Source organism: Eimeria tenella, genomic scaffold, assembly GCF_000499545.2.
Source record: "Eimeria tenella Houghton genomic scaffold, Eth_scaff145, whole genome shotgun sequence".
In the NCBI taxonomy this organism is placed as follows: Eukaryota; Apicomplexa; class Conoidasida; order Eucoccidiorida; family Eimeriidae; genus Eimeria; species Eimeria tenella.
The window spans coordinates 18,164-34,444 of NW_013541517.1; the positions used below are offsets into that span (position 1 = coordinate 18,164).

Consider the following 16,281-nt stretch of genomic DNA (forward strand, 5'->3'; position numbering starts at 1 on the left):
TAGGCCCGGGCCTGCCGGCCTCTCCAGACAGCGGGTCGGAGGCAGTGGGGCCCCCCTTGTGCAGCTGCAGCGGCAAAGTGTCGGGGGCCTTTGCAGGCCTTCCTGCGGCCCAAGAGGGGCCCCCAGGGGGCCCCTCAAGGGGGGGGCGGCTCAGGGGCCGCTGTGGGGGCTCTTTGACTCCAAATAAGAAGTCTGACACGAAAGTGGAGGCCCCTTTTCGGCGCTTGAGGCTGGTGGGAGCTGAAGAGGCCCCCCAGGCAGCAAGCCGCTCGGAGGCCTCGGGGCTTACTTCCAGCTCCTGGAAGTCTTCCCCGGATATTGACGGAGAGGGGGCGTTGGGGGCCCCCACGGGCTTCACTGTCAACGAGCCGAGTGACGAAGACCTGGGGCCCCCCTTTCTTCAGGGGGGCCCCCCACACAACCTCAGCGGGTACGAGGCCCCCACTTCCGAGGACCTGCAGCAGCAGTACAGTTGGGACCCGCCCTTGGGAAACACTCCGGAACCTTCCGCATTTTTCGAATCTCCCGCAGTCCACAGCAGCACAGCAGTGGGAGTGGCAGCAGCAAATGCCTCTGGCGCCCAAGGAGGCATGCAAGAGGACTGCCGTTTCTGGGTGCCTGCTGAGTCGCCCGCGGGGCCTTCTTGCTACTTTCCATTTAGACAAGAGGCGGCAATGAGACTCCCGGCCTCCTGGGAAGTTCAAGGGGGCTTCGAGGGTCCTCCTCTATTGACTCCGTGTGCAGAGAGGCCTGCCGGAGGCCCTCTCGAAGGCCAGGAGGCCTTGTTGCACAGCTGCAAGCAAGGGCCACCTCTTTTCTGCCCCGCGGGTGCGTCTTGTGCTTCAATTAGTCGCCTGGGGGTCCCCACGGGCACCTCTCCCGAAGCCTATGGGGCCCCCGTATCCCACCTGACCACGCCGGGGTTTACGCAGCTTCCGCTAGCTGGCCGGTTCCCGGGAGCCGAGGGGCCCCCTGAGGCGCTAGCGGGAGTTGCAGAGAATCTGGCAGAGGCCGCCGTTGGTCTGCCGGGGCCCCCTGACACCAGTGACACCCAATGGCTACAGCTGCCAGTGCAGCAGGTAAAGGGAGAGCAGCACTCAGCAGTTTCCTCTTCGAGCTCTCTGGGCATTTCACGCGGCTTAGTTAATAGATACCCGTGTGAAAATTTGTTTCCGGGCCGGGTACGTATTGTCAAGGTAGTGCGAGGTGAGGCCGCGGGCTCAGCTGGCGTTAGGGGTGCTGTCGTTCATTATGTGATTGCTGCTTCACCAGGCAAAGCAGCAGACCCCAGCCGAAACGTTTGGGGCACCTGCTCTATCCTGGAGGCACGACGGTTCTGTCCGGGAGCGCTTTGTGATTACCTGCTGCGGAAAGCTCTGTTCAAGAGCGCAGACAAGCAGGCTCAAAGTCAGAAGGGAATGGTGACCACCGGCCAGCCCTGTGCAGCAGTTGCCTCTGTTCCTCACAGCCCAGAACTAACCTACAATCCCGTACTGACACAGGACAGCAACAGCAGCAGCGTTGACAACGGCAGCAGCAACTGCGACAGCAACGTAAACGGGCTCAAAGAAGCCTTTGCTGCTTCCCAGAGCTCTTTCCCCGCCACAGCTGAATTCAGCAGGAGCGCCAGCTGTTTCTGATGGCATCTTGTGGGCGGCTGACAGGTTGTAGCAGCAGTGGTGAGACACTGGGAGCTGCTTATGAATAGGCCGCCTCTGTTGGTGTATGCTGCTTGGGCGCATACCTTTGTGGAGCCGTTATGTGCTCCTCTTCGTGCAAATAGATGCTCTTTTCGAGCCTGACGAAGGGAATGGGCTCCGGGCAATCCTTTTTGAGCGAACTCGAACCGACTTCAAGTTTACTTTATCCCTTGCGTGGGCGCGGGGGCAGCTCTTTTCGGTAAGGGCAACGGCAACAGCAGCGCCCTCAGCTAGCTGGGCATGTGTGTGATGTGACCTGTATGCAGGCTGTTAGTTCTGTGGGCTGCTAAACATAGAAGGTGAATGAACACTATGAAGGTATCTCGAACATGCACAATAAGACAACTATGTCGCGTAAACTTGCAAGTGACATTTAAGTGGGCTCTTCGCAACTCACGCCCTCTCACTAAGCCCTTTCAGCATTCCCTGGGTCTGGACTGTCCGGGGCAGGGGATCTCTGCGTTTCTACTGGTAGGTAAGCGAGTCAACGGCAACTATAGGTTCAGACAGCCGACGTGTAACGACTTGACGCGTAACTAACCGAACGAACGGGCTACGACGCTAAGAGAAAAACCTGAAAGGGCTGGACAGCCCACGGCTTCAGTGGGCGGCAAAGCCCTGCTGACTGGGTGTCAGTCACGCCGCGGGAAAGGTAATTCGTTAGCCTTTCTGTAGTCCGTCTCACAGCGTTGATTGTTATCAGATACTGGTTAGCGTGGCTCTAAGGAGACAGCTGCTACCGTGACAGCGCTGAGACCCCTCACGCCAAAGCCAGCAGAGTAGGGGCTAACAAGCCAAGCCTATGCAGCCACGCTGGGGCTCTGCAACACTGGCACTTCGTAATATAGTAGGCAGACCAGGGAGGCACAGCGCGACACGCGGAACGGCTGGCAGAGAGCGGCAGACGAAGAGGAACAGACGAAGCCCGACATCTACAAATGAGCGTGCGCCGAAATAAAAAGACAGACCAGGACTATTTGTTCATTGTGTGTGGGCAGCTAGAATTTGCGGCTCGGACGCATAAACGCGAAGCACCGTGGGACCCTGTTTTCTCCCTCGCCTTGCGTGCTTTGTGTTTGTATGGCATAGCCAAAAGCCAAAATTTAGCAAAGGCTTCCCGGGTGTGGCTCTGCGCTTTTGACGCAGATGCTCGGAAGTCGTGCTTGGCGTGGGCAGCTTGAGGAAAAGCCTGTGGAGCCCCTTCCTCCTGCAAAGCTTCTGCGGGGGCCCCTTTTAAGGGCATCAACCCCGACCTCTGCCGGCGATCAAACACACAGGGTGCCCGTAAACACATTAGGTGCCTGCTGTTGCTTTTGCGTATAAAGAAATCCAGATAATGACGGTGGGCACAGCTGAAATGAGAGGTCTTCAGTCCTCATATCGCTCCACCGATGCAGCCATTTGCAGGTCTGCACAGCAAAAACAACGGCAAACAACATGACTGCAAATATGCCTACGCAAACCAAATCAGGCTGCTGCAGCAGCAACTCGCGGCATCGTGTGCGTATTTGTACATGTTCGTGCTGCTTCCGACCCCCACAAGATCGGAGTGTCCGTATTCACCTTTTAGGGGCACTTGCTGCATCCAGCAGAATATCCTCTCCGCACCTCCTCCATGCACAGGGGCTCCCATGCCCTCATGCCACTGGGGGGCTCTGGGAACCACACAGCCGTGCTGAGGACAGCTAGTGGGGCTCTGTAGCAGGCAGAAAGGCGGCGAAACCAGCAGAGGCCCCCAGCCTACACTGCCTGCTGACGCCAGGGGCACCGACCGTGCTATGGGGTTTAAGAAAGCACCCGAGGGAGGAACCGGGCAGGCCGCTGTGAACTGGCACACACATGGAGCGTGCTGACTGTGCCCATGTTGCTGCTGCGGTGGCTGCTGCTGTTGTTGCATTTGTTGCTGCTGAATCTGGCGGTGGAGGAGCTCCGCATTGGGGTGGCGCTGGCAAAAGCAAGGGGCGACAAGGCCCTGAGAAGCCGGGGGGAAGGGGAAGAGGGCCTGCAAATGGGGCACGGCGTTGGTGAGCTCACATGCGTTCTGGGCAAAGCATCCAAAGTGCTGATGCGGGGTTCCCGGTAGCTGCTGCAAGTTCGGCGGCACGGCAGAAGCCAGAGCGCCCCACGTGCAGGCGGGGCCGCACGGGGGCAGCTGGTGCAACGGGGAACCTAAAGGCCAAGTGCCCTCTTCCGCAGAGCATCCTTCCTCAACTGAAGGCGACGGGGAGCTCACGAGGCACCACGCGGGAGTGAGGGACTGCGGAGTTCCCAGTGCTGAGTCCGCCGACACTTTGTGGTGTCCCACCACCTTGCTAGAGTTTACTGCGGGGTACGGGGCCCCTCCATGAGCAGAAACGACTCCCGGAGACGCGGTCTCCAGGCCCTGACGCGACAGGCGAAAACCCCTGAGTACACGGGCCCCTCCATTCTGCTGCACCTGCTGCTGTTGTTGCTGCTGCGACTGCTGCTGCGACCCGCTCTGCTTCAACGCACGCGGAGAAACAGCTCGCCTCTGTCGCGGCTGCGGTTGGTGCAAGCTTCCATCTTGCTGCTGCTGCTTTGGTACCTTGCGCGTTCCTCCCGTTTTCCTTCTAGCGGGGATTGCGCTGCTCAAAGATGAGCTATGGGTTACTCCATTAACTGCCACGGGCTGTTGCTGCTGTTCTTGCTGCTGCTGCTGCTGCTGCTGCTGCTGCTGCTGCTGCTGCTCACCCTGCTCCTCTTGCTGCTGCTGCTGGCCTGTAGGGCAGGCTGCGGGCTCGCGTCCATTTTCAGACGTTTGTGGTTGGCGGTCTGCCAGGCTGTTCAGCTTGAGTCGATGTAGTGCACGCTGTAGCTGTTCTTCCTCTCCCAGTGCTTCATCAGTTGCTGGTTTTTTGTTTTCACTGTCACCTTGGGGGCCCTTCGCCGCCTCCTCCGCACGCTTGCTGCAAGCATCTCCCGCCCCGGAGGCCCCGTCCTGCTGCTTGGAACCCTTTGATCCCTGGCCCCCGAGAGAACCCCCCACTGCTGACGAGTCCTCTTCTTCAGTTGCAGTTGTTGTTTCCTTCGACGTTGTTCCCTGTGCTTGCGAGCCCAAAAGAAGCGCTATGTTCTTGCGAGCCAGCTGACTGCGCGTCCACCCCAAACGCAACGAGCAAGCAAAAAGATTAGTCATGCCCAATAAACCGCTTTCCCGCTGCAGACCCCCTTTCAAGTGTGCATTCTGGAACGAGTCTAGCAGCTAACGAATGGTAAACAATGCCTAGCTGTAGACAACTGACGGTCCTTGGCTCGGCAACTGCAACTACTCATCCCACGTTCTAAGCTATATCTGGCTGCGCCCATAACTACCACGAACCTAGCCGCTCACTCCCGTGAGCACCAGAAGAAGCCACAGTGCCATGCGACTCCAGTGGAAAAGTCAGGACTGCATCATCCCTTAGCCGCACGCTAGCGATCTACCACTTTGTACTACATCTACTGTGCACAAGTGTTTGCTTGCAACAGAGCCGCAGACTTGCAGCAGGAAAAGCGGTTTAACTCTGCCCACTAAGACACTCCGCAATACGTACTGTGAAGGAACTGAAGGAGCCACTGCACGCAACATATGCACTGTGCACTTGCACAGGTGACTGCGGTCATGGGGTCACTGATGCTGCTAACTTTGCAGCACCTAGACAAACTGCCAAGTCTCGCTCCCACTATCATCCCCACTCCACCCCCCATCAGCCTTCCTCACGTTTTAGGGCGCAGCTCCTCCACACCATGAGCGTGCCGGCAAACATCTCGCGACGGACAGCTGCCAGCTAGCCACAACTGGCAAAGTTCGGTCTGCAGCGGCGAATACGAAATAGACACAAAGAACAAAGAGAGCCCAATCAGCAGCAGAAGGAGCATTCGGTAGCGCCAACAGCGCCCAATAGTGAAGAGAGAGGCGCAGGCGCAGTTTACATAAAGTTAAGGGAGCAAGTCGGTACTTGTGGATGGCCGGGAAGCAGGAAGGTAGGTGGCCACTTCAAAAGCTCAAAAGCCGTGAAGCCACGCAAGAGCAAACCGCCGAGCATAAGAGCTGCGGCAAAAAAATGAGCGCAAGCAGACGCCCACAAAGGCAGCAAAATATTGCCTGCTCCAACTCACTTTGTAGTAGCCAGTAGTGTGGCGCAGCTCCTCAGCCCCATGCGCGAAATTGCATTCTTCGTTGGTGCATTCACCCTGAAAAAAGACAGGCCGCAGGCTGCACAGACACCGCAGAGCTCTGCATGCACCAGAACCTCACAGGTGGGCTGCCTACGTGTTCTCCGGGTGCTAGCAAATAGCAACAGCCTGCCCAAGTAACCATTTACACAAGAAAATGAGAGGTATGCGCCTCTGCACTGCAGCACGTATACCAACAAGAACAAAACAGAAACAGTGTCAAAAGAACTGCATGCAGCCACCGCTGTGGCGCGACTCAAGTCGAAACCCCAAGCGAGTTTGGCAGGAGGTGAATCTGCACTGACCCTCTTAAACGCATCGCAGAGCTTCGTTTTGTACAGGGGCAACCAGGGCCTGAGCTGCTCGGGTGTATGTGCATAGTTGCACAAGTCGCCGTGCCGACAACAGCCCTCAGCAATCCAGGGACACATTTTTATCCTGAAAAGAAGGCATGCAATTAACGGGTTCCTGAGCCTTTTCTGCAAGCCCAAGCCTGCAGCGCTGGCTTCCCACAGCGCTTTGCGAAAAGTCAAGGAAAACATGAACAGCATATTCATGTACAAAGACTGCATGCGTTCGGCGCCTGGGAGGCACGGAAGCAGCAAATTTCTGCGGGGCCCGTCGAAATGCCCACAGACGCGCACAGGCAATGGAGGAGCTTCACAAAAAAGGAAGACTGGGACCGAAAGGGACTTCTCACCTGAAGAAGCGATCCCACGCGAGTCTGACACTGCCTTTGCCCGGGCCACCAATCTTGCGCTTGGAGAGGGGCCTCATCTTCTCCTCGGGCTGGATATGGCGTTGCTGGGGCTGCGTGCCCTCAGCTAGCTCCCGGGGCCCACCCCGTTCCTTCTGGAGAAGGGCCGGCTTGACGGGCTCCATGGCTAGCTGGACGCGGGCAAGGGAGGGCTAGCTGGCTAGCTGGCTAGCTGGCGCGGGGGAGAGCCGGCGGGTGCGCAGTGCAGGCCCAGGGCAGGCTGGCCCGAGCTGGAGCCATGAACTGTTTGTCGGGGAGGGAACAAAAGGCGGGACCCCAAGGGTCTGTGTTGCAGCAAACAAGCAACGCGCGAGTGCTATGTGTACTTACCAGCGACAGGAGGCTGCCTGGGAGGTTGTTGCCGACTACTTGGAGGGGTTCGACACCTGAAATAATGGCAATAGATATGGAGGGCCCCCAGCAGTGACACTGAGCGAAACAGCCAGCAATACGAAACGAAGGGAGGGGAGGGACCAGTGGGGGCGACCACCGACCTGTCTGTGTGCCCACGGGGACGTGAATTAGGGGTCTAGACGCTGAGACGGAAAGCTCTAATGAAGGAACATACGTTCAAATACCTCTTAGGATATAATGAGGTCCTTGGCCAGGGGAAGGGGATCAGAAATACACCTGTTACAAATATGGATGGCCCTAGCGCCCCCCACGAGACTCTGTTCTAGGCTCTGCGTCGGGTGTGGCAGAGGCCAACTGCGCTTTTTCTCCCCCAAAGGATGAATGAATCAAATAATTAAAAGGATGGAGTGATTAATTGAACTCTCAAGCCATTCAGGCACCCCTTTTACGCGGTAAAGACAGACAGACGCCCACAGTGACGCGAACGACGCCAAGTGTAAAGCACCAGTGGGAGTGGGGCTCTATCGATACGGGGGCTGCTTGGACTATCTCTTTCTTTCGCGAGCCTCGGGTATTTTCTTTTACCCTTCCCATGAATGTAATTTTATTTCCAATTCGTTTCATGTTTTTACGCCTCTTTGCCGCAGAAAGCAACCCCGCGAACCAGCCGCAGTCCACGCACCCGGAGATCGACCACTAGACCTGTCCGGCACTCAACTCAATACGACTGCCATTTCTGGTCTAATTTTAACAACAAATTTCAAAAATCCTTATTTTCAATGGCAGGGACACATGAGACGCAGTGAAGTGCTCTCTATCTCCTCAGTCTCAATAGTTGCGGCTCTGCCGTGCAAGGGGTCCGCTTTCGAAGCCATACCTTTAGGGCTTTATGTTTAGCGCCCAGCGTTAAGAACTTAAAAACTGAACAATCCTTAATAAAAAAGTAAAGACTCCCCTGGAGCCAGCGAATGGCAGTTGGAGGCACCCACAGTTTTAGACTTCTCCTGGAGGCGACCCCAACATAGAGGATCTGGCGGATACGCTTCTGGGGCCAAAGGCTAGCTTCTCTGAACATCTTAACAGTGTTTAATGTAAAGTAGTGATAAACTATCACTAAAGAGCCTCTCTGTGGCCATAATGCAGCAGCCAGTTCAGAGTTAGAGAGCACCGCGCATAGGGCCACTGGGCACTGACCAGACAGCTCTTCCCCTTAGCTGCACACACTGGGTTACTTGCTGCATTTGTTGCATTTAATAGCTCAAGTGCTGCACTAAGACTGCAATCCAGTGGAAATACACTGGTTCTAAGTCCCAGTTTGCTGCCGGTGCGGGCACTGTACCTTGGAGAGAACGCATGCATCCACTGCAACAATTACAGCCCAGAAGCCAGCTGGCTCTAAAAAGATTCCTCTTGAAGCCCCAGGCTGAGGGCTGGCAGCTGGAGCTGCAGCAGAGAATCTGCAATAACGCCTGCGCTGAGAGAAACAGAGGAAGAAGTAGCGTGATTCTCAGAAGCTTGTCAAAGAAATCTACAAAAATAGATGCTGCGAAAGTTTCTTTGTCGTTTTGCGGATTCACCCACACCCAGAGAGCCTTCGTTGTTTCCAGTGTAGTGACAACTCAGCGAATACACCAGGCCACCACCTGTAGGCCCCTAGGCCAGAACTTCAGTTTTTTACGCTGCTGCCGATCCCCGGGGCCCTCCTGAAGTTATCCTCAGAGAGTTGAGGGCTTTTAATGAGGGGTTGAGCTGAAAAGGCCCCCCAAGAGGGACCCTTTGGCCAGGCAGGGAGGCCCAGAGGCCCTTACCTGGGGGCCCCCAGGGGAGGCCCTCCTACAGAAGTCCTAACCCAGAGAATTCAGAAACCTGAAGGGCCCCCTTTTGGGCTGCAGTGCAGTTTGTTGCCACATAAAAGCGAAGTACCTTTCGTGTCAGTCACTGTTGCTCTTATAGACAGGCAATTTCTCCCCAAGGGAGATCCCTCTGCATCATTTTTGCTTCTATTGTCTCTTTAGACATTTCTAATTTGTTGTTTTAGGTCTTTTCTTTTGAGCCGCTTACTCTAGTGCCAAGCACGGGCCTATGGCCTCGAGGTCAAGCTGTATTCTGATTTATTGCTGTTGTTCAACTTGTTGGAATTTCATTCCTCTCTGCACTGACATTCTTATTCCTGCGCTCAGGGGCCCCTTCATCCTTGTCGGGATCCTAAATAAGAGTCTGAGAATACTTTCAACTGTATTTGTGTTTCCTTCATTTAATTGTGTTCGTGCTTTCTCCAGCCAATTTGCAGTGCAGCTGTTTGTGTCGATGCATGCATGCTCTCTGTGTCCTTCCAACAGCACAAATACGGATTTGTTGTACTTATTTATGCCAACGCATTGATGCAAATATGTTTTACATATTTAAATGCACTTGAGTGCGTGTTTGGGCATGCATGACATGCAAACATGAGCAGATAAGCGGGCAGTTGCGAACGGTTGCTTTCCCGCTTGCGCACCACTGACACCCGCCGTTCAGCTTCACAGCCTGCAGCAGCACCAGCAGCAGCAGCTGCTGCTGCTGCAGCATTCGCAGGAGCAGCAGCTGCAGCGTTCCCAGCAGCAGCAGCAGCAGCCACAGCCACATCGCAGCAGAACCAAGAGCAATCTCAGCGTACTTCTTCCCGGGCTGCACCGGCTGCCGCGGAAGACTTCTACACCCGCTGGGGCCTTCAAGACCCTTTAGCCTTTCGAGCTTCATTGGGGGCCCCAAAGGGGCCCCCACAGAGCTTTCTGGGGGCCCTCAGGGGCCCCACTTCAGGGGCTCCCAGAAAGCTTTCTAGGGGCCTCTTATGCGGGCTTGAAGAAAACGCGGATGTCACGCAGCGCGCGGCCGTGAAGCAGCTTGGAGTGACCTCCCGATAGTGAAGATGGCTTCTGCACACATAGCAGCAGAAGCAGCAGCAGCAGCAGCAGCAGCAGCAGCAGGTGAGGCACGCAGCCACAGCCGTGAGGAGTACGGAGGCAAACGCTTGTTAGCGGCAAGACAGACAATGTGCGCCAAAAGGAGCGGCAAGCAAGTGGGATCAGTCGCAGCAGCAGCAGCAGCAGCGCGCCAGCAAGTTCAAAGACAACAAGAGAAGGCAGCAGCAGCAGCAGCAGCAGCAGCAGCAGCACAACCAAAGCCTTAACAAAGGCTGCAGCAGTTCTTATTTGTGGTGGCTTACAGAGCGCGGAGCTGAAGAAACGCCGCAGGACAAAAGGCTGGGCGAAACCCCTCTTCGAGCTGGGGACTTGGGGCCCCCGGCCAGGGTACCTGCAGGGGCCCCCGCTAGAATACCTGCAGGGGCCCCCGTGGGGGCCCCTGTGGGGGCCCCTGCAGGGGCCCCAGCGGGCCCCCGTAACGACCGGAGGGGGGTCGATGGGCCCCTTGACCTAGCGCCTGCAGAGCGTGGGGGCCCCAGCAACGAAGGCGGGGTGGGCGAGAGGGAAGTGAAGACTGCATTGTCCGTGCTGCTGCTGCTGCTGCTGCATGCTGCAGGAGAAGCTGAAGGGGGCGAAGAAAGCGCGGGGCGCAGCAGCAGATTCAGAGCGGCCTGGGAGTCCTCGATCCCGGGATCGTCTTCTTGAAAATCAAAGAAGTCCGGAGGATGCAATTCATTCTCCGTTGTCCCTCTGCCGACGGCGGTGGTGGTGGTGGTGCTGCTGCTGTTGCTGCTGTTGGCCTGTTTGGTGCTTGCCGTGGTATTGCTCCTGCTGCTGCTGCTGCTGCTGTTGTGAGCATGAGTGACTGCACAAGCTCGCTGCACTGTTCGCCTTGGTGGGGTCGCTGCTACCGTTGTTGGGGATGCTGCAGCTGCAACTGCTGCTGGTGCTGTTGCTGCTGTCGTTGACGTTTCCGCTGCTGCTGTTGCTGCTGCTACCGCTGGCGTTGCTGCTGCTGTTACAGGCCTCTGAAAAAGAGGAGAAGCTTCAGCTCGCACTATGCGAGGGTCGGAGCAATCCTGGGACTCGCTGCTGCTTATGCTGAATGCCTCAGGTGCCACATGCTGCTGCTGTTGCTGCTCCTGCTGCAGTAGCTCTTGCTGCTGCTGTTGTTCTTGCTGCCGCTGCTGCTGCTGCTCTTGTTGCTGCCGGCGTACTCGGTGAAGCTTTGCGACGCCGGTCAGCGCTGGAGCCCCTGCTGCTGCTTCTCCGGGCTCCAGCTCCGCCGCGTCTGAAGCAGCAACCCTGGAGCCAGCAGCAGCAGCAGCAGCAGCAGCAGCAGTCGCTGTAGCTGGAGCAGCAGCAGCCGCTGCTGCTGCTGGCGCTGAGGAAGCACCCTGCAGAGGCACACTCTCGTTACCACTGAGGCCCGCTTTGGGCCTGGCTGTGGGGCCCGCAGGAGCAACTACTCGGCTGGTGCGAAGAATAGTGCGTTGCTGCAGCAGCGGCCTCTGCTGCTGCTGCTGCTGCTGCTGCAGCAATCCCCTCAGTGCGCGCATGGACTCTGCGTTGCGTAGATTCTCGAATTCATCATCTTCTGAGTCTACAGAAATTGCTCCTTCCGCTGCTGCTGCTGCTGCACTTCCTGCTGCACCTCCATTTTGAGCTGCTGCTGAAGATGTTTCTGAAGGAGGCCTGCGCTTCTTCCTGAGCACAGCAGTTGCTGATGCTGCTTTTGCTGCTGCTGCTTCCACTGCCAACGACCCTGGAGCCGTTGCTGCTGCTGCAGCTGCTGCTGGTGTAGTGGCCGCCGCAGCTGCTGCTGCTGCTCTCTCGCTGCGGGTAGTCTTCGGTTCTGCTCCCGCGCTGCACAGCAACAAAGACAAAGAAACAGCAGCAGAAACAGCTCCAGCAGCAGCTGCTGCACAGGAGCAGCTGCAGCAGCAGCAGTTGCAGCAGCAATTGCAGCAGACCCGCACGCCATCTCCTTACCTGCACGTACACTGAACGGACTCCAGCGCCTCCAGCGCCTTGCGCATTCTGCAGGAACACAAACAGCAAAAAGAAGCAAATTCCAATTACTTGAAAGGGGGCCCCGGGGGGCCCCTGCTGCTGCAGTAGACCCTAGCAGCAGCCAAATTAGACCCTCTTTAGGTCTGTAGAGAGGCCTCACAAGGCCCAGGGAATTACAAGACATGTTAGGTGGCGCGAGCGCCGAATTTGGGGTTTAGGGTTTAGGGTTTAGGGTTTGCAGGACTCGTGGATGCGTTTCCTGGCCGTCAGTTCTTGTCTTAGTTTTTCTTTCTTGAGCCTTTCTTTGTCTCTGCGACAGATGGACAAACTACCGATTACAAGCCCTCATAGAATGCTGCAGCGAAATCCAGCAGCAGCAGCAGCAGCAGCAGCAACGGCAACAGCAGCAGCATCAGCAACACCAGAAGCCACTCACCTCTGCAGCACTGTAATGGCCCTGTGTAGCGTCAGTACTGCATCTTCCAGTCGTCCCCACTGAGCCGAAGCAGCAACAGCAACAGCAGCAGCAGCAGCGTCACAAACCATGAAATTGGCAGCGAGCCGCAGCACGCAGCAGCAACAGCAGCGGCAGCAGCAGCACGTACCGACTTAAAGTCATTGAGTAGCGCCTTCGCGCGATCCTCTGAGGGCGCATCTCCAATTAAGCTGCAACGGCAACAACAGAAGCAGCAACAGCAGCAGCAGCAGCAGCAGCAAGCACCTGTCGGAATGCAGCCAAGCGGGAGACCCCAGCTGCAGCCCCAGCCCCAGCCCCTGCTGCTGCATCAGATGGCACGGAAACAGCAGCAGCAGCAGCACTACCAGAAGATGCGCCTGCTGCCTGAATATGAACAGCAGCAGCAAAAACAGGGACGTTCGCAGCAGCAGCAGCAGCAGCAGCAGCAAAAGGTACCCATGGAGCGTCTTCTCGAGTGCTGTCTGCTGCTGCCTAGCCAGCTCAAGCTGGGCATGGGCTTTTCTTGTTTTCGCCTGTTCTACCACCAGCTGCCGCATTGTCTTCTGCAGCTCCTTTTCTGCTGCTGCTGTTGTTGCTGCTGCAGCTGCCTTCTCCTTTGCTGCTGCTGCTGCGCAGCGCCTCTCCACTGCAGCAAGTTCCTCAGCGTGGGCCTTTGCTGCGGCTTCCAGCTCCTCCAGGCGATTCTGCAATAGAGCAGCAAACAGCAACAGCAGCCATGCAGCAGCAACAGCAGCAGCAACAGCAGCAGCAGCGACAGCAGCTGCGGCAGCAGCAACTGCAGCAGCTTGGCCAGCGCTCAAAGCGAAGCGCCCACTTGCATCCCATTCTTTTCTCTTCGGATTGTCACGAGCTCCCCCTGAAGCACCGAAAAGTGCAGCACCAAACCCTAAACCCTAAACCCTAAACCCTAAACCCTGGGAGCAAGCCTGCAGCCTGTTTTCAGTGCGTACCCTCAATCTCTCCACGAGAGGCTCTGGCTCATCAGAGGCCAGGAGTTCTGCGCATGGCAGCAACACAGGCAAGACCACAAACCCTAAACCCTAAACCCTAAACCCTAGGCTCCGTACTGCAAACCCCAATCTGCAGGCTCCATATGAAAAGCCCCGAAGCCCCAAAGCAAGCTGAATGCAGCGGCTGCCCTAAACCCTAAACCCTAACCCCTAGAGCTGAAGCCTTTACCGGCCCAAAGCCCACGCCCCACGCCCCAAAGCGCAAACCCTAAACCCTAAACCCTAAACCCTCGTTTCTCTCGCCTGCCCTCGTGGAGCTCCACACGAAACGCAGCTTCAGCCGCGGGCCGCAGGGCTTCCTGCAAATGGGGCAGCCGGATCTGCTGCCCATGTTGCTGCTGGCCAGCCACTGTTCTACGCTGTACGTACACCGCAGCGCAGCAGCAGCACAGCACTCCAGCAGCAAACCGACGGGCAGCAGCAGATCTCCACCAGCTTCCTGGGGACCCCGGGGCCCCGCAGGGGCCCCCAACCACTTGGGGGCCCCTCTTGGGGGCCCTTCTTGGGGGCCCCCTTGGGGGCCCTCTTGGGGGCCCCCTTGGGGGCCCCCCGCTGCCTCTATCTCACCATTTTAGATGAAAGACGTGGCCGCAGGAAACAGCGGCGAGATCCGTCACTGCTGCTTCGAAGCAAATGGAACAGTCAGGAGGCTGAACCTCTCCCATTGCTGCTGCTGCTGCTGCTGTGCCTTTGCTGCAGCGGCGGCTGCTGCCGCCGCAGCAGCTTGCCACGCTAATGCGGCTGCTCTCCGTTCGCAAGGCGTTTCCTGCAGGCTGTCCCGCGCATGCCCTGCTGCTGCTGCTGCTGCATTTCACGCAGAGTGCAGCAGCAGCAGCAGCAGACACGGGAGGCCCCCAACCCCCAAATCGACGGCTGGGGGCCCTAATGGGCCTCTGGAGTTTCCTGAGTTTGAAAGGGAAGCATATCCGTTGGGTTGCAGTCACTGGCGCGGGGTGTATGTACACTTCAAGCAGCTCAACACGAAGCCGTGGGCCATCAAATGACGCTCAACTAATCCAAAACAAAAAATAAAAAGCTATTTCTCGAATTAAACGGAGCCTGCTCAGGGCCCCAAGAAATGGGTGTATTGGTGGGGTCGGGGGCCCCCGCCACTGGGGGGCCCCCATTGGGGGCCCCAAGGCACGCGGCAGTTCTGCCGTCGGGATTGTATTCGAAGTACCACCGAATATCTTTAAATATCAAAAATTTTAAATTAATTTGTTATTTTAAACTCATACATCAATTAAAATGGCGTAAATCCCGAAAAGGGTACTGAAAAGCTGCAGGCCATCGCCTGTCTCTTGGGGGGCCCCTCCTGGGGCCCCTCTCACTAAGGCGCTGTCGTCTGCGGGGTCTGAGGCCCCGCATCTTTTGCCTTCTAGGGCCATTCTTTTTGTTTTAATTTCTTTTTTATTTCTTTTTCTGTTTTTTGAGCAAAACAGACGCAGCTGCAGCACACAAGTTGAGGCCTAGGCCGTGAGCTTGAGGCCCCGGCATGCAGGGGCTCTTACCCTGCGCCGCTGCCACTTCGCGGCCCGACAGTGTTTGGAGCAGCCACCGCAGCAGCAGCAGCTGCTGCTGCTGCGGCAGCAACAACCGCTGCAGCAGCAACAAGGCCAGCTGCAGCGGCAGCAGCGGGCTGGGCGGCTGCTCCGGCAACGATGCGGCTGCTGCAGTCAATCCTGCTGCTGCTGATGCTGGTCGTCACCTGGTGCTGCGGGCCAGATATTGCTGCTGCTGCGCGAATCCTACTGCAGCAGCAGCAGCAACAGGGGGCCTCCACGGGCATCAGTAGTCCAACCGCAGCAGCAAGAGGGAAATTGGTGCAGCAAGCATTCCTGCAGCCCCCAGCAGCAGCAGCAGCAGCAACGGCAGGAGCAGCAGCCAGCAGCCGTCTATCAAAGCGCTGTAGTCACTTCCTTGGACCCTCATCAGCACGCTTAACAACAGCAGCAACAACAGCAACAGCAGCAACAGCAGCAGCAGCAACTGCTGCTGCTGCTAGTTATTCTGCTGCAGCAAAGGGCAGTCCATGGCGGGCCTTTCACCACACGCAGCTAAATGCAGGAAAGGACTACAGCGCACCAGCAGCAGCAGAAGCTGGGCCTGACGCAGAACCACCAGCCGCAGCGGCAGCAGCAGCAGCTGCAGCAGAAGCAGCAGCAGCAGCAGCAGCAGAAGCAGCAGCGGCAGAAGCAGAAGCAGCAGAAGCAAAAGCAGCAGAAGCCGAAGCTGCGACAGCAGCGGCAGAAACAGAAGTATTAGAAGCAGCAGCGCCAGAAGCAGCGGCAGCAGAAGCGGCACCAGCAGCCGCAGCAGCACAGGCAGCGGAAGCAGCAGCAGCAGCAGCAGCAGAAAGGGCAGAAGAGGAATCCAAGACAGCTTTTGTGTTGGACTCCTCTGTGTTCCGAGGCGCCAATCCTTTTGCTGCTCAGCCTCTAGGGGACCAGGACATCATGCGCGGCTACGACAGGTGACCTGCTGCTGCTGTTGCTGCTATTGCTGCAGCAGCAGCCGTTGTTGCTGCTGCTCCTGCTGCAGCTGCTCCTGCTGCAGTGTGTGAAAGTGTCTGCTGCAACCAGTCTTTCCGCTGCTGCTGCTGCCCCCAAGTGATGCTCTCCCAACTTGGGCAGCCAACTACCTTGTGTTGCAGCGGCATCTGCCGCTACCGTCGCTGCTGCTGCTGCTGTTGCTGCTGCTGCGGATAACCTTGCTGCTTGCTGCTGCTGAGCCGCTGCAGGTCGCTGGCTCTTTCCTTCGAGCCACCTTCATTCGGCAGACCCCCTCTGGAGGTGCCGCCGGCGGACCCCGTGGACTTCCTGCTGTCCCTTAGCAGCAGCAGCAGCAGCAGCAACAGCAACAGCAGCAGCAGCAGCAACAGCGTTCTGAA

General features: G+C 57.3%; 4 protein-coding genes across 4 annotated transcripts in view; 2 read left to right on the plus strand and 2 right to left on the minus strand.

Moving 5' to 3' along the window:
- The window catches only part of ETH_00014960 (uncharacterized protein), a gene marked incomplete at both ends in the record, with an annotated part of 2,107 nt that extends 467 nt beyond the window's left edge, over positions 1–1,640 (plus strand). Inside the window, one exon of the mRNA XM_013373419.1 lies at positions 71–1,640. Within this exon, the coding sequence (XP_013228873.1) occupies positions 71–1,640 (1,570 nt within the window). The remainder of the gene's footprint in view (positions 1–70) is intronic.
- A 1,428-nt stretch (positions 1,641–3,068) lies between these two features.
- ETH_00014965 (uncharacterized protein) lies at positions 3,069–6,758 on the minus strand (the record flags this gene model as incomplete). The annotated part of the gene is made up of 6 exons (XM_013373420.1): positions 3,069–3,109; positions 3,264–4,810; positions 5,422–5,513; positions 5,820–5,894; positions 6,182–6,314; positions 6,577–6,758. 6 exons carry the CDS (start codon positions 6,756–6,758, stop codon positions 3,069–3,071), a joined length of 2,070 nt encoding a protein of 689 aa, XP_013228874.1.
- A 3,057-nt stretch (positions 6,759–9,815) lies between these two features.
- On the minus strand, positions 9,816–14,056 carry ETH_00014970 (zinc finger (C3HC4 RING finger) protein, putative; the record flags this gene model as incomplete). Its single annotated transcript, XM_013373421.1, has 11 exons — positions 9,816–9,902; positions 10,193–11,756; positions 11,883–11,930; positions 12,148–12,213; positions 12,340–12,398; positions 12,509–12,569; positions 12,817–13,064; positions 13,196–13,237; positions 13,332–13,378; positions 13,620–13,750; positions 13,959–14,056. The coding sequence occupies 11 exons, from the start codon at positions 14,054–14,056 to the stop codon at positions 9,816–9,818; spliced, it is 2,451 nt and encodes an 816-aa protein (XP_013228875.1).
- A 996-nt stretch (positions 14,057–15,052) lies between these two features.
- On the plus strand, positions 15,053–15,868 carry ETH_00014975 (uncharacterized protein; the record flags this gene model as incomplete). Its single annotated transcript, XM_013373422.1, has 1 exon — positions 15,053–15,868. One exon carries the CDS (start codon positions 15,053–15,055, stop codon positions 15,866–15,868), a length of 816 nt encoding a protein of 271 aa, XP_013228876.1.
- Between the last annotated feature and the right edge of the window lie 413 nt (positions 15,869–16,281).